Source organism: Dama dama, chromosome 31 (genome assembly GCF_033118175.1).
Source record: "Dama dama isolate Ldn47 chromosome 31, ASM3311817v1, whole genome shotgun sequence".
Lineage (NCBI taxonomy): Eukaryota > Metazoa > Chordata > Mammalia > Artiodactyla > Cervidae > Dama > Dama dama.
This window is the reverse complement of record NC_083711.1, coordinates 39,686,224-39,709,302: the sequence shown is the minus strand read 5'-3', so window position 1 is coordinate 39,709,302 and position 23,079 is coordinate 39,686,224. Positions and strand designations below refer to the sequence as shown.

The window sequence follows — 23,079 nt, the reverse complement described above, 5'->3', positions numbered from 1 at the left end:
GTTCTTAGAAATTTAAGTGTTAGAGCTTACATTTAGAAAAACTGAGTATCTAGTAGGCTTCAAAATAGAGAAAGTAGAAAAAAGCAGAAAAAATAAAACACAAAGTATATAGAAAGAAGGAAATATATAAACATGAGATGAAATCTATAAACTAGGAAGGAAAAAAAATACATAAAATTAATGAAATCAAAAGCTTTTTCTTTTATAAGAAATTGATCAAACTGATAAACCACTGCCAATCAGAAGAGAGAAAAAAACTGAGGCAGAGAATACACAAATGACAAATATTGAAAATGCAGAGGAGGGCATCACTTAACCAAAAGATGTTAAAGAATAGTAAGAAAATAATATTACAAACACAATGTTACTACATTTTAAAATTTAGTAGAGATGAACAAATTATTTGACAAATGTGCACTACCAAACCTCATTCAAAACGTAGAAAGCTTGATCCATTCTATACCTATTATCTAAAAATTGCAAATTTTGGAATTTAAAAATCTAGCCACAAAGAGATTTTTGTTTAGTTCAAACATCTATCCATAAAGAAAACTTCACTCCTAATGACTTTACTGATGAAACTGATCAAACATTTAAAAAAGAAATACACAGATCCTTCCAGTAAATGAAACAGAAAGGGACACTTGCCAACTCATGCTTTAAGGTCAGCAGTATTCTGATTTTAAACTACATAAGGACACCACACAAAAAGACAGCTACAAATTAACAGTTCTTATGATCAGAGATACTAATATTCTTATGAAAGTTGCAACAAATTGAAATAAAATACTTTTTAAAAAATTCATCATTACTAATGAAGTTTATCCCAATAGCAAAAGCTTGATTCAATTTTGGAAAATCATCAGTTATGTAATTCACTATACTAACAGAGTAAAGAAGAAAAACTACATAATTATCATGTCAACAGAGGCAAAAAAAGACAGCACTTGACAAAATTAGTTCCTGATGAAAACTCTCAACAACTAGATAAAGGAACTTCAACCTGAGAAAGGGCCTCTACAAAAAGCCTATAGCTAATATACTTAATGATAAAAGGATGAAAAACTTTATTTACACAGATGACATGATTGTCTATGTAGAAACCTAATAGAATCTACAAAAAGACTACTAGACTAAGTGAGTTTAGGAAGGTTACAAAATAAAAGATCAATGTACAAAAAAACGAATGTATTTCTATATACCAGCAACAAAAAGTATCAGAAATATGATGAAAGTAGCACAGGATCAGTATAACCCTGAAATGAGCCGGGAAATGACCCAAATGTTCATTAGCTGGTAAACGGAGAGTCAAATTTTGCAATGTCCATACAATGGAATAATACTTATCAATAAAAATGAGATACATGTAATGACACTGATTAAGCTCAAAATAATTATGAATGAAAGAAGCCATATACAAATGAAATCACTTTAATGACTTCATCTATATAAAATTCTTGAAAATGTAAAATCTACAATGACAACCAGTGTTTGCCTAACTGAGGAGGAAACGGGGAGAAAGGGGATGGGTAGAAGCGATTATAAATGGAATAAGGAAACTTTTGGGGATGACGGATATGTTCATTACCTTGACTATATTAATGGTTTCATGAGTTAATACATATGTCAAAATGTATCAAATTATTTGCTTTAAACATGGACAATAAATTGCACGTCAACTATACCTCAACCATGTTGGTTTTTAAAAATGTTTTAAGCAATATACATTTAAAAACATAACAGAAAAATTCTTAAAGATAGCCAATCTATTTTAAAAGTATATTCACTATCACAGACATTGTCAATGAGAGTTAAAATATAAAGTTAGACATCCCATTGGTTAACATATTTTCTTGCAACCCTCTCTTGTTTTCTTTTATTTATTTATTTATTTTTAACTGGAGGATAACTGCTTTACAATATTGTGTAGGTCACCTGTGTTCTAGGACTATTTTATGTTTGCTGTTGATTGAGAAGAAGATGGCTGTTTTGAGCAATATTTCTTCCTAGGCATTTATGTCTTTCACAGACAGAAGAATAATTTGACTTTATATTCAGCAGAATAAAGACTCCTGATAAAAATCAGGAGAATGACACAGTAAACAAAGGTAAGCAGAAATTGCAGGAAGGTACTAAATGCCATTTCTTAGTAAAGTAAATCACTTACCACCTGCCATGCGTCTTTTTCCTAGTTAGCTAATTACTCCAACACTGACTTCTAAATTTGTTAGAAAAGTTAAACTGAAATTTAATGTTCTACTTACCAGCTGTTTTTCTTGTTTCTCTAAAGCTGCCCGATCTCTGATTATAGCCCTCTGTGTACCTCGTAACTCTCGATTCTGTTCCTTTATTACATCTAAGAGAATCACAAAAGAAACCTAAATGTATGAATTGTAAGATCTTCTTAATACCACTTAAAATACTGGACTTAGAAACCTCAATTAAAAAAACAAAACATTTACAAGATGTTAAATTTTTTTGTTTCAATATACTAAAAATTATTCAAATATTAGAATGAATTATAAATATTGATTATATAAAAAACCACTGAAGTACAAATACACTATAGTCTGAGGTTTAGTCAAAAGAATATATAAATCACTAAAATACTCCCTTAGAGAACTGATTATTATACATTGCTTTTATGACAAATATATATATGTCACATGTATGCGAGCAAGCGAGCAAACACACACACACACACACAGAACCTTTTTCATCTCTTCCCTACTTCAATATTACACGAAGTTCCAAAAAGGAAGACAGGCAATGTGTTTATTAAACCTTTTTTTCTACACTAAGTCGTCGTCATCATAACAGAGTAAAGAGAAGCAGCCAGCCTTCCAACGAAGCAGACAGGGATTTGAATCACACCTCTGCTACTGGATCATTATATGATGGTTTCTTGTAAAGTTAGTTAACACTCTAAGCCTCAGTTTCTTATAAAATAAAAATTATCATGAAGGTGCAAATAACACTCACAATGACCTGATATATTGTAAGTGTCCATTCATTGTTAATGTCTTTCTCATTTATCTCAATTCATGAGGATCCATCAGTCTTACCTTTTGAAGAATTAAAGTATTAGTCTAAGTGATTGACTATAATTTAGATTAATTGTTACTAAATAGTGATTACTTCAAAAGATCACAGATATGGATGGTAATGTTTGCCAAACTGTCCCCTCACTGCGAGGAAACCTGCTAAGTACTTTACATATAGTATGTGATACCTTCATGGATCACAGCCTTGTCATGGCAAAGGGGCTTGTGTGACTCAATAAAGCTACGAAAAATGCCATGCTGGGCTACCCAAGAGGGACAAGTCATAGTGAAGAGTTCTGACGAAATGCGGTCAGCTATTTAAAATCCTAAAAGGTTATGCTGTTAAAGTGCTACAATCAGCATGTCAGCAAAATTAGAAAACTCAGCAGCGGCCACAACTGGAAAAGATGTCTTCATCCCAAAGCCAAAGAATGTTCAAACTACCACACCATCGCACTCATTTTACATCCTAGCAAGGTTGTGCTCAAAATCCTTCAAGCTAGGCTTCGACAGTATGTGAACCAAGAATTTCAGATATAAAAGCTAGACTTAGGAAAGGCAGAGGAACCAGAGATCAAATGCTCAACATTCTATTGGATCACGGAGAAAACAAAGGGATTCCAGAAAAACATCTACTTCTCTTCAGTGACTACACTAAAGCCTTTGACCGTGTGGATCACAGCAAACTGTGGAAATTCTTAAAGTGATGGAGTACCACATCATCTTACCTGTCTCCTGAGAAACCTGTATGAAGGTCAAGAAGCAACAGTTAGAAACTTACATGGAACAACTGACTGGTTCAAAACTGACAAAAGTATGAAAGGCTATATATCGTCACCCTGCTTATTTAACTTCTATGCAGAGTATCATCATGAGAAATGCTGGGCTGGATGAATCACAAGCTAGAATAAAGACTGCAAGAGGAAATAACAACCTCATATATGAGGATGATACCGAATGGCAGAAAGTGAAAAGGAACTAAACAGCCTCTTGATGAGGGTGAAAGAAGAGAGTGAAAAAGCTGGCTTGAAACTCAACATTCAAAAAACTAAGGTCATGACATCTGGTCTCATCACTTCATGGCAAATAGAAGGGGAAAAAGTGGAAGCAGTGACTGCAACCATGAAATTAAAAGACACTTGCTCCTTGAAAGGAAAGCTATGACAAACCTAGTCAATGCATTAAAAAGCAGAGACATCACTTTGCTGACAAGTCTGTATAGTCAAAGCTATGGTTTTCCCAGGAGTCATTTATGGATGAGAGAGTTGGACCGTAATGAAGGCTGAGCACCGAAGAATTGGTGCTTTTAAACTGTGGTGCTGGAGAAGATTCTTCAGATTCCCTTGCACTCCAAGAAGATCAAACCAGTCAAACCTAAAGGAAATCAACTCTGAATACTCGTTGGAAGGACTGCTGTTGAAGCTGAAGCTCCAGTATTTGGCCACCTGAAATGAAGAGCCAACTTACTGAAAAAGACCCTGATGCTGGAAAAGATGGAAGGCAAAAGGAGAAAAGGGTGGCAGAGGGTGAGATGGTTAGACAGCATCACAGATTCAATGGACATGAATTTGAGCAAAGTCTGGGAGATAGTGGAGTACAGAGGATCCTGGGGTGCTCCAGTCCCTGGGGTCACAAAAAAGTCAGACGTGACTTAGCAACTGAAAAACAACAATTCAGTATAATGTTCACAATAATGCCATGGAGTTGGTTTTTCTATTATTTTACATGTATCAGAAAATATGTGTTAATAAGTTTAAATAACGTGCTCAAGGTCACAAGGTAGTAAGTAGTAATGCCAGATTTGGATCCAAGTCTTGTCTCCTAAATCAGTGGTCTTAATCATTTTACTAGAGTACCTTTTCAGTAAAGAGGTAGAATTTAAAACTACCACCACTACAACAGATAGAAGAGTCTCCTCATCAGATGCCACTGGGAAAACTAGTCAGCTACATGAGAAAAAAGAAAGAAAGAAAGAAATTGGACTCCTGCCTCACACCATATATAAAAATTAACTCAAAAGAGAAGAATGACTCAAATATAAGAGCTAAAATCATAAAAGTCTTAGAAGAATACATAGGAGTAAATCTACATGATTTGGGATTTGGCAATAGATTATTAGATACGACACTAAAAGCACAAGCAACAAGAGAAAATATAGGTAAAGCAGACTTCATGAAAACTAAAAACTGTGATAAAGGGCATTATTAAGTGAAAAGGCAATGTAGAAAATGGGAGAATATATACGCCAATTACGTATGAGTCTAGAAGCCAGAATATATATATGTGTGTATATATATGTAAAAACCTCTTACAATTCAAAAACAAAGGACAACTCAACAAATGAGTGAACACTTTGCACGGACATTTCGCCAAAGAAAATACATAAATGGCCAACAAGTATGTGGAAAAGATACAAAGTATCACTACTCATTAAGGAAATCAGAACCCACTTCCCATTTGCCAAAATGGCTATAACCAAAAAAAAGGCGGGGGTTGGGGGGATAAGTGTTGAGGAGGTGGAGAATGGTAGCTCTGTACATTGCCAGTTCAGTTCAGTTCAGTCACTCAGTCATGTCCGACTCTTTGCAGGCCTCCCTGTCTATCACCAACTTCCGGAGCTTACTCAAACCCACGTCCATAGAATCTGCGATGCCATCCAACCATCTCATCCTCTGTCATCCCCTTCTCCTCCTGCCTTCAATATTTCCCAGCATCAGGGTCTTTTCCAATGAGTCAGTTCTTCACATCAGGTGGCCAAAGTACTGGAGTTTCAGCTTCAGCATCAGTCCTTCCAATGAACACCCAGGACTGATCTCCTTTAGGATGGACTGGTTGGCTCTCCTTGCAGTTCAAGGGACTCTTAAGAGTCTTCTCCAACACCACAGTTCAAAAGCATCAATTCTTCAGTGCTCAGCTTTCTTTATAGTCCAACTCTCACATCCATACATGACTACCAGAAAAACTATAGCTTTGCTTAGACGGACCTCTGTTGGCAAAGTAATGTCTCTGCTTTTTAATATGCTGTCTAGGTTGGTCATAACTTTTCTTCCAATGAACAAGCATCTTTTAATTTCATGGCTGCAGCCACCATCTACACTGATTTTGGAGCCCCCCAAAATAAAGTCTCTTACTGTTTCCATTGTTTCCCCATCTATTTGCCATGAAGTGATGGGACCGGATGCCATGACCTTAATTTTCTCAATGTTGAGTTTTAAGCCAACTTTTTCCCTCTCCTCTTTCACTTTCATCAAGAGGTTCTTTAGGTCTTCTTGTGGGTGGGAATGTAAATTATTTCGGCCATTGTGGATAAAAGTTCAGTAGTTCCTCAAAAGTTGAACATAAAATTACCAACTCACCTCGCAATTTCCCTCCTATTTACCCAAAAGAACTGCAAAAAAGTACCCAAACCATTACTCTATACAAATGCAGCACTATTTAAAATAGTTAAAAGGTGCAAACAACCCAAATGTCCATGAACTGGAGAGAGAGGGGACTGGTGAGTCACTGCTTAATGGATACAAGGCTCTATTTTATGGTGATGACAATGTTTTAGAACTAGAGATGGTTGTTATACACCATTGTGAATGTACTAAATGCTACTGACCTGTTCATTTTAAAATGATTAATGTTAAGTGAATTTCAACTCAATTAAAATAGCAGCAAAGCCAGCAACCATTATCTTTTGCAGTGATGGAGCATCACAACTTATATTCTACATGTTTCTTATTATAGTGAAACTTTACTCAGAATAAAAATAACTAATTATACTGAGTAATAGGTATATTAAGTGCTTCACAACAACCCCCAAAGGTAGGTACTATTATTTCACTTGTTTCAGAGGCGGGAATTGGTATTTGGTGAGGTAATCTGCCCAAGGGAGAAAAACTGCTAGGCTTCACCCCACAGGCATTCTGATTCCAAAGCCTCTGACTGTGAAGCTTGTAGGAAAACAAAAAATAAAGTTATCAGGTACATAATCCTTACAAACAGAGATAGATATCAACAAATAATACTGTTAAACAGAATGAAAAACATTTCAAGTCATTATATAAAATCAACTACAATGACTGAAAAAAAGTTAAAAATAAGATGTCAGAGCTCCTATATCCTACTTACAAAACATCTATTTCTCTTCCTTTACTTACTGTTTCTCAGTTAAGTTATATTGGTGGACAGCTCACACTCAGGATTTACTAAAGACACATTCTATATGTTCCTTACACACAGAAATAGGAAACCATACAATATCTATATAGGAGATGAGAAGAGAGGGAGCCCTTTCCCCCCACTAACTTTCTTCTGGATGGGAAACATGTTTCACTTAAAAAAGAGGAAGGAGATAGTCTGTAGGCAAATATATTTGGGAAATGTTCAAGTTGAAAAAAATTTAAACCAGTTTCTTTGCTTCAAGGCTTCTAAGAACATTTAATATACAAAAGTACATTGTCAACCTTTAAGGGAAGACTATGTGGTCGATTATTCTCCAAGGTCATTAAACCAGGAATCCTTTTAAAGAAAACTCTATTAGCATTTCTTGGGTAGAAATGTTTCATGGAGCACTGGCTGGGATCCTATCCTTAAAAAACATGACTTAGTTTGCTAGGGCTATTATAACAAACACCATAGACTGGGTGGCAGAAACAACAGAATTTTATTTTCTACTAGTTCCGAAGGCTAGAGGTTCAAGATTAAGGTGCTAGCAGGGTTGGTTTTTCCTGAGCCCTCTCCCTTGACATGCAGATAGCCACCTTCTTCTTGTGTCCTCACATGGCCTTTTCTCTGGTATCTTTTCTTCTTCTTATAAGGACACTGGTCCTACTGGATTAGGGCTCCACCTCATGACCTCATCTAACCTGTTATCTCCGTGAAGACCCTATCGCCAAATACAGTCACATTAAAGGTTGGGGCTTCTGCATATGAATTTTAGGTGGACATACTTTAATTAGGTCTACACACATGATGTTTTTCCTCTGAAATCTACAGACTGACACTAAACAAAAGAGCAAAGAAAGCTCTCATTTCCCCATCTTTCAAAACAATCATCAACCTTTACATCCTCACTGCTTAAACCCTCCCAATTTCCATTTTTTGGACATAGCTCCCCTATCTTGAATGTTATCAAAATATATTTTTTCATTACCAAGGTCATATAATGAAAAATTTATATTTGGTCTTTGTCTTGAGTTCCTGGCACAGAGCTCCCCAAACCCTTGGAATTTCCTGAGTGATACGAATGTCTTTTGATCTAAGGAAGTGTACCTCTGGAGAGTTCAGGATGGGGCTGCTTACCAGAAAGTCCAAATTCTTGATTAGAAGGTGAGGCCTTTCAGCCCCATCCCTCAGGGGAGGGGAGTAGAGCCAGAGACTGGGTTATAAAAACTCTTGAGATTGGAAGAGTTTCCAGGATGGTGAACATACTGATATTCTGGGACAGTAACATGTCCAGAGAAGGCATAGATACTCCGAGCACCACCCTCACCCATCCCCCTGCCCAATACCTTGCTTCCCTTTGGCTGTTCCTGAGTTGTGTTCTTATAAATAAACTGGCAATACTAAGTACGTTCCTGAGTTCTGAGAGTTGTTCTAGTATGTTTGCAAATCTGAAGAGGGAGCTGCGGTGACATTAGTGTTTATAGCTGGTCAGTCAGAAGTACTGGTGACAATCGAGGACTTGTGACTGGCCTCTTAAATGAGGACAGTTTTGTAGACAGAGCCCTTAATCTGCGGGGTCTGTACTAACTCCGAACAGTTGTTGTTAGGATGGAACTGAAGTGCTGGAGACACTTGGGGTCAGAGAATCAGAGTAAAGACTAGATACAGCCATCTGTGTTGAAATACAAGTATTATGATATGTACTTTAATGACATGATACATTAATAAAACATAATGTAATCGAAATTGTTTGACTTCACTTTTCTTAATTTTATGTAACTATGTGTACCATAACTGTCACTGTATATTAGAGAAGGAAAAATAAAGAAAATTAACTACTGCATATTTCACAGCCTATTGTTAATGACCTATTAATATTTAAAGAGTTCTAAGCTATAATCCCAGAGCATCTAATGTTATACACTAGATTGTGTAAAACAAAACTGTAACACTTTAAAATATATTAAGGTAAGAGGGAAAAGACAGTAAAATATTTTTTTTCATATGAGATAATAGGTGTATCCTATAAAACAAATTTTCTTTAAAAACAATTCCTGTACTAAACTCCTAGTTAGTAATTTGGTCTTCAAATAATTCAGAAGGAATAACATGAGAAAGGTTCTGAGACACTCTTAATGTTCTGAAGTCAAAGTTTATTTCCCATTAAATTTATGTCTTAGTAGGTCTGATTTCTTCTTAAGATTACAAGCTAAGAGCAAGAAGTATATTTTATTTATTTACCTATTTGTATTCCCATTTTACTTCATGTCAACAACTCTACCAATATATTAGTTAACTGTAATCTAAGGGAGTAGAAACATATATATATATATATATATATATATATATATATATACCAAAATGTGAAAGGATTTATCTTATAGACATAATTTAACAGGTTCTTTAAAAATATGTAAAAAAATGTATTGGTTATGAAGAAAGATGGCTAATAATTTACCAATAAAATCTAGTTATCAAGAAAGATGGTTGATAATTTAACAATGGCAAAATCTGAGCTATGACAGATTTTATGACATTTTCTACAAAGGAAAAATGAAGTACTGAACTTCCAAACTGTGAAAATACATGGATGTGCCTGTGGTGTGCTCTCTGTTACCTCTTGGCCATGTCAGAAGGATCCCGGGCTGCCCCATCTTCTCCTCACCCACATCCAGCACAACACAGAACAGGCCACTCAGCCAGCTCCACGCTGGGCATGAAAGCCTTTCAGGCTCTTCTTATTGAACAAAGTAACACATATGTATAAGAGCGATAAGATCACGGACTTAAATTTTGGACTTCAAAAGATATAAACAGACCTAAGGTCATTCTTTGGTTCCTAGTCAATAAGGTCTATCTGCTTACCAAAGAAAAGAAAAACAGAGAGCCCAAAAATAAAAAGTGAAATATAAAAGGGTCTCCCATGTGATCTAGCTCACTGGAATTTTCTACTGGGTTTGAGGCCAAGCCCCAGCTTGAATCATTAATGTTATTTCTATACTTTGTTCATGTCCATACTGTTTGCACATCTAAGGATTAGGGCAAAAAGTAATTACAAGCTGCAGATATGAAAAGTGAAAGTTGCTCAGTCGTGTCCTACTCTGTGACCCCATGGACTATACAGTCCATGGAATTCTCTAGGCCAGAATACTGGAGTGGGCTGTCTTTCCCTTCTCCAGGGGATCTTTCCAACCCAGGGATCAAACCCAGGTCTGCCGCATTGCAGGCGGATTCTTGACTTGCTGAGCCACAAGGGACGCCCGAGAATACTGGAGGGGGTAGCCTATCCCTTCTCCAGGGGATCTTCCCCATCCAGGAACTGAGCCAGGGTCTCCTGCATTGCAGGCGGATTTTTTTTTTTTACCAATTGAAGTATCAGGGAAGCCCACATTTTTCTTTTCTTTCATCCTTTCAAGTACCTATCTTTTGAGAGAAGGGAGGGAGATCAAGCTTGCAGTCATAATTACTGTGCCTCAGGAGCACTAAGGCACAACTCAGAGACTACACCACTCAGCTGTGTTTAAGACTGCACCGGCTCTACCATGAACTGGGTTTGCCACTTGACTGTAAGGTCATGACGGACTTTTTAATTTAATATATACCATATTCTCTGCTTTTAAATGTATTTCTTTGGAGAAAAATCATTTTGATTTATGCAACTTTATTGCCTATCCTGAATCTAACGATCACATGGATTAAAAAAAGAGCACAAAATGGTTCCACATCCTGCTTTACCATCTCCATGAACTGGCTTTTGGGGATCGAGATCCAAGAGGAAAGCGAGTGTCCTCTTTGTATTTTATGTGCAAGCTCTGCAAGGTAGTATCAGAGCAAACAGTGGCCACTGTGGCACTGGTAGAATGGGTGAAGGAGTATCAGATAAACTCTGATCATGGCTATGAACAGAAGAGCTGCGAGTGTGAGTTCAGCTAAAGTGTCATGTGGAGCTCCACAATGAACAATAAAGGGGATGGGGTACTGGCCATGTGGGGATATACCATCTCCTTAGGTTGATGAGGAGAATAAAGAAGAAAAAAAAAAAAAAAAAAACTGCAAAAATGCTACAAACTCAAAGGTTAAGGGGTAAGAAGTAAATATTAATATTAGAGGTCAGTAACTAGATAATATTGGCTTTGAAAATCAAATTTACAGAGACAGAAGGACAATGATAGTGAGAGAGTGGGTGAGAAGAAACCAGAATTTGATATGCAAAGCAAACCTGTTTCTCAGGCTTTGGACATGGTATATCAGAAATCTGAGAGAAAATGTATCCAGTTTTAATACATGATAAAGAAAAAATAAAAACAAAAAATAAATAAACAACTATGGGAGACAGAAAGGACAGTAGAGAATCATGCCAACAGCTTTACTCTGTACTTGGTCCAGACAGCCAGGGATTTGCTTAAAAACCAGGCTGAAGTTGAAAAACTCAGCAGGACTCACCTGAAAGGACGAGGGGAAACACTAAGAAAAGAGTAGGAGTCTAGCCCTATGGTAGCATAAAAGGAAGCAACAAGGAATGCTTTTCCCCGACCAGGAAAGTCTCAAAAGTAACTCAAGCCCTGAGGAACTCATTAAAATGAATTTGTTCATGATTATTAAAATATCAGTGTTTTCAGGAATTTAAGGAAGGTTTTAAGATGTCACCTGTCAGCAGATCTTTGGGTCTCATGTGGGTCTCGAAGACACAGCCTTTAGTATCCTCATCAATAACAACTTCAGAAAACTGCCACGGGCATTTTCCAGCTTAGATAAGTAAAGGAATGTGTGAAAGATCCTTTGAAAGAACAGTCTCACAGATAGATGGATGGACTTGAAGGTAGAAGACAGTAGCATGAAAAGAAATACCAGCCTTTGGAATCACGTTTGGAATGGAGAAATATAAAGGAAAGACATTTCATACAGAAATAACTGCTCCTGGGCTTCTGAAAGGGCCTCCTACTTTACTGTTCCCTATGCCTAGAAGGCTCAAGTACCCGATCATCACATAACTATTTCTTTCTCAACACTGTGTTTTTCTCTAAAGTGCCACGTAAGTAGGGAAGTCTTTTCATCACCCAGGTAATCACTTCCCCCACAAACAACAGCAACGAAAACAGCAATAATGAATTGGGGGGAGTTGGGTGGACAACTAAGGAAATTTGGAATTTCACTCCATATTAAATAATGCTATTGGGAGCTCCCAGGTGGTGCTAGTGGTAAAGAACATGCCTGCCAATGCAGGAGACGTAAGAGACAGTTTCAATCCCTGGGTCGGGAAGATCCCCTGAAGAAGGACAAGGCAACCCACTCCAGTATTCTTGCCTGAAGAATCCCATGGACAGAGGAGACAGGTGGGCTACAGTCCATGGGGTCGCAAAGAGTCAGACACGACTGAGAGACCTACACTTTCACTTCCGTACACTATTAAATTTTTTGAGAGCCATAATGCCATTGTGGTTATACAGGTGAATATCCTATTCTGGGATATATTTGCTGGATTGTACAGTTTCATGATGTCTATAACTTATCCTAAACAATTCAACAACAAAAGCCCACATATGTGTACATATGTACTTAGAAAGACATACATACATAGAGGAGGGAGAGAAAACAAACGTGGCATAATGTTAATAATTGGTACACTGAGGCAATGAGAAAATGGGTAGTCACTGAATACTGTCATTTCAGCTTTTCTTTAGATCTGAAATTATTCAAAAAAAAAAATAAACTCTCCATTCCTATAAATAAAATGTTGCAATATTTTTGCTCAGAAAAGGACTGTGTTCGTGATTCAATTATTTTTCTTTGGTGTGCCAAGAATTTAGGAACCAACCAGAAAGCAAAATTTGAGTTTTAAAATATTCAGGATAATAGTCATTCTGGGAACACATACCATGCAAAGAAAGGTCTGGGTACTGTAGGTAGCACCATGAGAATGTTGTAGTTTATCTGGAAGAAGGCAGGGATATTTCTGCAGGGGATCTAATTTACGTAGATGATAAATTTTATCCCCTCTTGTGCTATCAAAAATGTGGCATCACAACTCACTCTTGACAGATTTATCCAACTTAGTCAAAATTTCACAAGCTCTGAACTCTGGAAAACCAGCATACGTAAAAAGCACCCAGTAAGTTAAAACCCAAGAAGCTTTGTTCCTCTACTGTCAATAACATTCCTCAAATTATCTCTAAAGTTGTACTAAGGTTCAAGGTGGGTGGTGATAAGATGGCTGTAGACTATAGGATGCTCTGGATACTGGGAACACCACTCTTGGTTAGTAAATGCCACTATTTTGGCATTTAGTCTCTAAATTCTAAACTGCTATAGAGTCATTCTCATTTACGCTGAAGACTCTATGCAACCAACCAAATGTGGAATGTGGAAAAACTTAAGAAAAGCATAATCCAACTTTGGAAGTGCATGAAGATCTACTTTCATTCAGGAAAATACAAATCAAGAAGATGTTAAAAAAAAAAAAAAGTGGGACGGGGCACAAGGAGTGAGGTATTTAACACAGTTTGCAAGAGAGTTCCAGAAAAACATATATTTCTGCCTTATTGACTATGCCAAAACCTTTGACTGTGTGGATCACAATAAACTGTGGAAAATTCTGAAAGAGATGGAAATACCAGACCACTTGACCTGCCTCTTGAGAAACCTGTATGCAGGTCAGGAAGCAAGTTAGAACTGGACATGGAACAACAGACTGGTTCCAGATCAGGAAAGGAGTACGTCAAGGCTGTATATTGTCACCCTGCTTATTTAACTTATATGCAGAGTACATCATGAGAAACGCTGGGCTGGAGGAAGCACAGGCTGGAATCAAGATTGCCAGGAGAAATATCAATAACCTCAGATATGCAGATGACACCTCCCTTATGGCAGAAATTGAAGAACTAAAGGGCCTCTTGATGAAAGTGAAAGAGGAGAGTGAAAACATTGGCTTAAAGCTCAACATTCAGAAAACAGATCATGGCATCTGGTCCCATCACTTCATGGCAAATAGATGGGGAAACAGTGGCTGACTTTATTTTTTTGGGCTCCAAAATCACTGCAGATGGTGATTGCAGCCATGAAATTAAAAGACGCTTACTCCTTGGAAGGAAAGTTATGACCAAACTAGATAGCATATTAAAAAAGCAGAGACATCATTTTGTCAACAAAGGTCCATCTAGTCAAGGCTATGGTTTTTCCAGTGCTCATGTATGGATGTGAGAGTTGGACTATAAAGAAAGCTGAGCACTGAAGAATTGATGCTTTTGAACTGTGGTGTTGGAGAAGACTCTTGATAGTCCCTTGGACTGCAAGGAGATCCAACCAGTCCATTCTAAAAGAGATCAGTCCTGGGTGTTCATTGGAAGGACTGATGTTGAAGCTGAAACTCCGATACTTTGGCCACCTGATGTGAAGAGCTGACTCATTTGAAAAGACCCTGATGCTGGGAAAGATTGAGGGCAGGAGAAGGGGACGACAGAGGATGAGATGGTTGGATGACATCATGACTCGATGGACGTGGGTTTGGGTGGACTCCGGGAGTCAGTGATGGACAGGGAGGCCTGGTGTGCTGTGGCTCATGGGGTCGCAAAGAGTCAGACACGACTGAGCGACTGAACTGAACTGAACTTAGGTGGCACTGAAGAAGAATTTCGAGAGAAAGAAAAAAAACCTGAGACAGTTCAAATTAGCTGCAGGAAGAAAAAAAGAGAACTCTACACATAAAGGTATCATAACTAAAAATACGTCAGTGAGAAAGAGTACGGTATATACAGAGGAATATGAGAAGGGTTCTCAGACAGTAAAATGACATGGCTAGTAAGGAAGACAAGGAACAGATGAAGCATGGCACTCACTTGATCCTTTCGTGCTAGAGACTCAATAAATGAATTTATAGTGAGGAGGAGCATAGTAAGATTGGGATTTCATATATATCAATCACACAGGCAACTTTACAGATGAATGATTTAAAGACTATGAAGCTACAAGAAGGAAACGCGAAAAGTGATGTAAAAAAGTTTAAGATAAATGGGACCTGAATGAGAAAAAGAAAGATCATATGTGACAAACATTTAAGAGACAAAAGGAGGACTTGGTAATTAATTAAAGGTAGAGGGCAAGATCAAGGACTGCTACACATTGGAAGAGGAAAATCCAGGAAAAGAACTGACTTGAAGGAGATGGTGATGAATTCTTTTTGGGACCTCTTTTACTTTGGGGTACTCTGGGACATCAAAGTGGAGATACTTAGCAAACTATTAGATATACTGGTCTGAAACTCAGAAAAATAGATCTAAAGATACACAATTGGGATCTGTCAGAACTTAGGTTATAACTAAAATAACAGTTTAGATAAGATCATGTAGGGAGAAAATGTACGGTTATAATAATGGTAATTCAAGATGGAACCAAGAAAAACATTAACATTTAAAGGGAAGGTTACAATAAGAAAGGAAGGAAGATAAGAAAAGAAAAACATAAAAGGAAAAAGAGTAGTCAGAGGAATTTGTGGAAAATGAAGACAGTGTTATGTCATGCAAATCAAAGGAGAATTTCAAGGAAGAAATTATTATCAAAATCAAATGCAAAACACAGCCCAAGAGATGATCACTAAAGATGGGATTCAGTGATCTAGAAGTCACTGAAGATCTTAGCAAGATCTCATTTATTACATGAGATGTAAATCAAACTGCTGTACAATGGCGGGGGGGAGGGGGCGGGATGTTAGAGAAGTAAAGAAGTGGAGATAGGAGACATCATCACTCCTTTGAGAGATTTAGATGAAGAGTAAAATGAGATTGGAAAATATTTCCTAAGAAAATGTTGAGTTAAGGGAAAATACTTCTTCTAAGAAAATTTTGGCTTATAGACAAAACGTATGCCTTACATCAGTTCAGTTCAGTTCAGTCACTCAGTCGTCTCTGACTCTTTGCGACCCCATGATATCTACCAAATGCTGAGAATTCCATGTACTTAGCAAGAACAGCAAAATTAAATTGTGCTACAGGCTTTTCAATAAGAAACAAATAACGATGATAATGCCCAAAGAGAGGAGATCATGACTCTCTCACTTAGTAGCTGAATGATCCTGGGCAAGTTGTTCAGTCCTTTGCTTCCCAGTTTCCTCATCTATAAAATGGAGATGACAACAGCACTTATAGGTTTTGTAAGAATTACATAAGATACAGATACAATATGCTAACACAGTGCACTGGCTTAAACTAGCACCTCCAATTTGTCTTTGTTGAGGATAACAGACAAAAAGTATATAGTGCTTAAAGAGCTTCACTTTTTAACAGGCATATTTAGCTGTGCATTCACAAGTCCTCACGGCATCTTAATTTACAGGTTCATAATTAAATTAAAAAAATAGGTCACCATTTGTCCACTTAGGGAAAAAAATACAAAAGGAAAACAAAACAAAAACATATATGTGTGTGTATATATATATATACACATATATATACACAAGTCGTTTCAGTTGTGTCTGACTCTTCATGATCCTATGGGCCATAGTCCGCCAGGCTCCTCTGTTGATGGAGTCTCTCCAGGCAAGAATACCGGAGTGGGTTGCCATGACCTCTTCCAGAGGAGCTTCCCGACCCAGGGGATCGAACCCACATCTCTTACGTCTTCTGCATTCCAGGCAGATTCTTTACTGCTGAGCTACTGGGGAAGTCCTATATAGTGTGTGTGTGTGTGTGTGTGTGTGTGTGTGTGTGTGTGTGTGTGTGTGTGTGTGTGTGTGTGTGTGTGTGTGTGTATCTCTGCTGAGCTACTGGGGAAGTCCTATATAGTGTGTGTGTGTGTGTGTGTGTGTGTGTGTGTGTGTGTGTGTGTGTGTGTGTGTGTGTGTGTGTATCTCTTATAAATCAGTATGGGGAAGTCCTATATAGTGTGTGTGTGTGTGTGTGTGTGTGTGTGTGTGTGTGTGTGTATCTCTTATAAATCAGTATGGGGAAGTCCTATATAGTGTGTGTGTGTGTGTGTGTGTGTGTGTGTGTATCTCTTATAAATCAGTAAAAGGAAAATGGGGAAGTCCTATATAATGTGTGTGTGTGTGTATCTCTTATAAATCAGTAAAAGGAAAACCAAGTAGTCAATTGTAATTTCAAATTCAAAAGAATCTTTCCCTTCCTTAGCACTGAGCTACAATTCTCATTAATTTCTGTAACAAAGTATACACTGCAGAGACTTGTTCATCTTTGTGTCAAAAATGAATTAAACATAACTCTGAATAGTAATAAGTGCTGTAATGTTTTCTCCCCTTTTAATTTACATATGCAGTATTCTTTAATGATATAGTATGCAACTCTTCTAGCCAATCCAAAGAGACAAGAAAGATTCAATTATTCTCCAGCTCTATAAGCAGTTACATATTTTTCTTATATATCAGAATTTCATTACTGCTGAAACAGGTAAAAAGATAGCATATAGTAAAAGATCTTATGATCAATAATCAACGAGTCTGAGGATCTGGCAGAAATGCCTAAGAATACGTTCACTTTCAAAATATATAGCCTCATTATTGCTAAGATGAATGCTGTCACCTTTTAAACAAAACATCTTCTTTTTTTCCTGACAAAATAAAGAATAAAAGCATCGGCAAATCTCCAGATCAAAATAATAAAAGTACAGATCTACAATTAAGATGTCATTAAGGGATCTGAATTGACATGATAATTTAAGAAAACATCAAGTATGCAGTTTGGTGGTTATAGTAAAATGTACATAGTGGCCAAATTTATATTCAAAAATTTCACACTCAGATCTTTAAGTCAGTAATATAGTTCCTTCCAAAAGTCCTTAAGATCTTTTTCTCGAAAGGAAGTCTATTTAGCAAAAACATCATTTCTTGGATGAATTAACCCAGCTGCAAATAAGTATACAGTTAAACATCCTCACTGCACACCCTCATTGTCTTTTTTTTTTTTCTTCTGCTCTATACTTCAAGTACAATAGTCACTGGACTGCCAAAAGCACCAGGAAGCACAGCAGTGAGAATATAGAACTGATTTTTATGTCTTTGTAATTTGACAGACATCAAGCAATTAGAGCTAGGACGTTTGGCTTTTAATGTCAATTTTAAAAATTTAATTTGTAATATCATAGTAAGAAGATGCAACCCTTTCCCTCTGTTTAGTAATTTCTCATCCTATGAGACTTAAACAACCAAAAAAAAAAACCTTTTTTTTTTCCCCCCTGGAGTACTATACAATAACTGAAAACCATACTGTTGGTACTGAACACTGAAAAAATAGTGTCATGTTAAAGATTAACATTCTCAGGTAAAATACACATAAAACTCATTTCACATAACTGTATTACTTCCTACCCAAACTTGATAGTTATTTCAAATATTCTAAGTGGTATTTCTCAGTTAATAGAAAGTCAATTTCACCCACTCAGAATAACCAAAAATTATTATTATGTGTCACACAGTGTTATGTTGTGTGACAAATTAGGGGTAAAAAGACATGTGCTGAAGTAAAAGGTAGTTCGGAGGGTAAAGATGTTATCTCTGTCATCCTCCACAAAATAATTGTGGAGGCACTGGAACAGTCAATACAAAGGAATGAAGGAGTTACCCCACGTCTGGACTGAGCACCCTGTTTGTACCAATCACTGTCTAGCTACCACTGCTCCTTTTGTGGCAGTTAGACCCTTACAAAGAAGTGATTCTTTGATTGAACCAGCAACAACCTAGACTCAACATGTAATGAGAAACACGATTTCTAAATAACTTGAATGAATTTGATTCCTGGTAAAGTCAATGAAAAATATCAAGGCTAATTAAACAGCTATATAAGCATATATGACAAGCATTGCTTATCAACACCAATTTGTATATTCCTGTATTCACTTTTTCCCCTTAAAATGACACTGAGTTAAATGTCTGAAGCAATGCAAGCATATTAAAACGTGAGCGTCTATGCAGATAATGCAAACCACATTTCTTACTTTAGACAGCAAGATATTTATATGGGACAGAAGTCAACTATGAAAACGAAATCCAGGTACCTCCCTTGTATTTCTTTTATTTTTCTACTGGTGTCAGTCAAGAAGCATTTATTTCACATCTCTGTTGATGGGGTGTTCCCAGGGCAAGGCTGGTCCAGACCAAGTTCATTCGGTAACTGGAGCCTATTACAACCCTCCCCCCACGTCAACACAGGTTTCCGGTTTGGATGCCCCCAAGTAGTACAGCTCCAAACTGAAGGAGCAGTAAACCACTCAGAGGAAACCAACAAGAAATTCATCAAATCACCAAGTCTAATGGCACTCAAGGGTCAACAGCATCCTGCCTCCTGGAAATGCTCAGGATACAGCTGAAGGAGAAACCTGGGGATGGGGCGGGGCTGTTAAGGACCGCGTTATCAGAGAGAGGAAGCCAGACTGCCCAGGTGAGACTGAGGCAGGGCGAGTCCGAAGAGACAGGGAAGCGGAAAAGTGACGCACGAAGGCGGTCACCTGTGGGGCCACTTGATCCAGCCCCGCCCCCAGGGACAGCAACAAGAGTCAAGGCCGGAAGTCCCCCAAATAAGCCTGGGAAACGCAGAGCTAGGCCTTTTCGGCCAGGCACGGAACTCACCATCCACGGTTTTCTTCTTGAAGAGGGACGCCATGGTCAGGGACCGCACCCGGGCAGCCCGGCTCGGCCCGATCCGGCCCGCGAGTGAGAAAGAACAAGGAGGGATATGACAGCCCCTCGAAGGGTTCGGGATGGCAGAGCGGATGGGCACTTGAAGAGGGCGGGGTCTGCAGTCAGGACCCGCGGAGAGCGGGTATCTACGAAGCCTGCCGCAGCCGAGCTGCCCGGAGCTCAGGTGACCGCGAACTAAGACACTTTTTGGAGAAGTCACTTCTAGGCGGCGCCTGCGCGGTGTGCGCGCGCGCCTGCGCACTGCGGCGCCTGAAGCCGCGGCCGCTGCCCTCACTTCGGCGGCTGCCCGCTCTCCAGCTTGCAGGGGTCCTGGCGCCGCGAGGGATGCACGCTTGCGGTGCTAGCGGTACTTGGGGGATCGCGGGCGGGGTCAGGTGGCTTCTAGGTCCGGGTTCCGCGGACCTAGGGACAGAGATGACCCTTAGTGCTCTCCGTGCCCACAAGAAACTGGAAGTAGGGGGGTCCTCAGAATCCCCTAGGACAAGCCTGGGTCGTCCCGGAACCAGTTGATTTATGACCAGCCCCTTGCTGTATGTATCAGGCCTTTCATAAGTGCAGGGGCTGATGATAATGCTAAGGTCCGTGCCCTGGTGGTGTTTGTCTTGGGAGTTTTCCGCGGTGACTGGCTCAGCAGTCTCCCCGACGCCCACCCGCGCAGCCCCCTGCGGGACCCAAGACGCTCACTGCGGCCCTGGGCCCGGGGCTCCTATCACCGGTGTGGGTCTCCAGGGATCCGGTTTCTAGGCTTGGAAGTGGCCGGGAGAAGGGTGGGGAGCAACTTTCTTAATGCAACGTGTTTTATTTAGTGCTCTTGACTGGAAACAAAAAAGAAATCCACACACATTTGGTGTACACCGGTTTCAATGTCTCCAACTGTTTTTTAATATCTGTTTCTTGCAGTTGCTCAAGAAAAATTGCTGGCTACGCTGTGAACCTATTAGAATGCTGCTGCTGCTGCTAAGTCGCTTCAGTCCTGTCCGACTCTGTGCGATCCCATAGACGGCAGCCCACCAGGCTCCGCCGTCTCTGGGATATTAGAATGCTACATACCTGTATATCGGTGTTCACTGTGGAACAAAAGCTTTATATTATGTACAAGGAAAAGCATGATGAATTATTTAAAGAATCCTTCTGTGTATAAGCATAAATGTGGGAAATACTGTTTGGATCAAGATCTTAAATTCATTGTTCATTTTTGTGTGTGTATGTGTCCCTCTCTCTCCCTCCTTCCCTCCTTCCCCCGCTTTCACTCTCTGTGTGTTTGTATTTGTACACATCTCTGTTTAATATATTACTTTGCTATTTATAATTTTAATTTTGCATTGAACTCTTTTTCTCCCAATCTATTAGTGCTTTAAGCAACACTGCCTTCCACAGGATGAAAACAACAGTACTTTTCCCCAAAGATGTGATTTCTGGTAGGAAGACACCTCAATAACAGTATCAGTCACCTCTGGTTTTATGAATTGTGTCTCAAGGATTTTTAAGTATTTGAAGTAGTCAGATTTCCCCTCCTCATTTATCCCCCTGTAGAGACATCAAAGCGCTTAGGGCTAACTGTTCTTCCTGCCGTTTCTACTAAAATTTAGCTAAGAATCTGCTCAGGAGAGCTTTCTTTTCTCAGGAAAAGTATAATCATCTTACTCCTTCTCCAGTTATTTGAGATATTTTGGGAAGGTGAAAAAGTGAAGAAATGGGAAAAAAGGTAAGCAGGGCAGTCTGTACACCCAAGGCCTGGCCTTTCCTGGAGTAAGCTCTGTGGCAGAGAGGCAGTTTACCCTGGCTGCCTGTTGTAATGAATGGCATGGAGTAGTGCTTGAATGCCTGAGAGGCAATAAGCTGTTACGTGAGTAGTGATCCTGTTCTTCCCTGCTGCAGTCACCCTTGTTTTATTACTCCTACACAATCCCCCCCACTGACCCAATTGTAACAGTTGGGAAAATGCCAAAATACTTAGCAGCAACCATATGGAAGACCTTCCAAAACTGCACAGCAGGAGCTCAAGATGGGGCTTCTTCATTACAATAAAGACAAAATAGAGATGTGTAGTATTTAAACCCAGCACTGGAATAGTGTCATTCTCCCCTAGTTTGAAGCAGGCTGATATCTGGATAAGCAAACTGGAATCTATTCTGATTAGTTGGTGGCCAAACTGTACCTGTTTATATTTGATAGATCACTCAGGGAAGGAAATGGCAACCCACTCCAGTATTCTTGCCTGGAGAATCCCATGGACAGAGGAGCCTGGCAGGCTACAGTCCATGGGGCCGCAAGAGTCAGAGACGACTTAGCGACTAAACCACCACCACCACCTTATTGAAGGGTGTGTACACTTAAATATAACTGAGATTTAAGACATCGAGGAGTCATAGGGGCTTCCCTGATAGCTCAGTTGGTAAAGAATCCTCTTGCAATGCAGGAGACCCCAGTTCGAGTCCCAGGCCGGGAAGATCCACTGGAGAACAGATAGGCTACCCAATCCAGTATTTTTGGGCTTCCCTGTGGCTCAGCTGGTAAAGAACCACCTGGAATGCAGGATACCTGGGTTTGATTCCTTGGCTGGGAAGATCCCCTGGAGAAAGGAAGGGCTACCCACTCCCAGTATTCTGGCCTGGAGAATTCCACGGACTGCATAGTCCATGGGGTCGCAAAGAGTGGGACACGACTGACAGACTTTCACTTTCAAGGAGTCATAAAGTAGAACACTATGGTATTTTTCATTTCTTTAAAACCAACATTATCACATACAAACTCACTGAATCAACAAGAAACATGTATAAACATAGTGGACAGAGAAAACTTTCTAATGTTATTTTTAAATCTTAAGAAATAATGATTTAATATCTTATGGTGATTATGACCCAGTACTAGTCTTCCAAATTATTCATTGAAAAATATTTGTTGTATTCCTAATGACACATACCATGTTATGTGTTGGGGATACTATGAAGAAACAAATTGCGTTCCTCCACCATTTTCTCTTACCCACCATTCTACCAGGTTTTTATCTCTTATCATTCACTTATTACATTCCAACTCTAATTCTCATGTGTGGGATTTTTTTTTTCCACACCAAGCAGTTCTCCATTACCATCTGGGTGTCCTACAATTCAACTCAATTCCAACAATTCCAACACTGTTTCCTCAGAGATAGCATCAGGTCCCAAAAGATTCCACCCCCCCGCCACCTTAGGTGCCAGTTGCAAGTCCAGATTGTTAACTGTGCCTCTAACCAACCAGCTA

General features: G+C 38.9%; 1 protein-coding gene across 1 annotated transcript in view; it reads right to left on the bottom strand.

Annotated features, from left to right (window-relative positions):
- Positions 1–19,897, bottom strand: part of CHMP2B (charged multivesicular body protein 2B) — a 30,708-nt gene extending 10,811 nt beyond the window's left edge. The window contains exons 1-2 of the mRNA XM_061134410.1: positions 19,765–19,897; positions 2,265–2,356 (exon numbers count right to left, since the gene is read on the bottom strand). Of these exons, the coding sequence (XP_060990393.1) occupies positions 2,265–2,356; positions 19,765–19,798 (126 nt within the window). The 5' untranslated portion in view covers positions 19,799–19,897. The remainder of the gene's footprint in view (positions 1–2,264; positions 2,357–19,764) is intronic.
- Between the last annotated feature and the right edge of the window lie 3,182 nt (positions 19,898–23,079).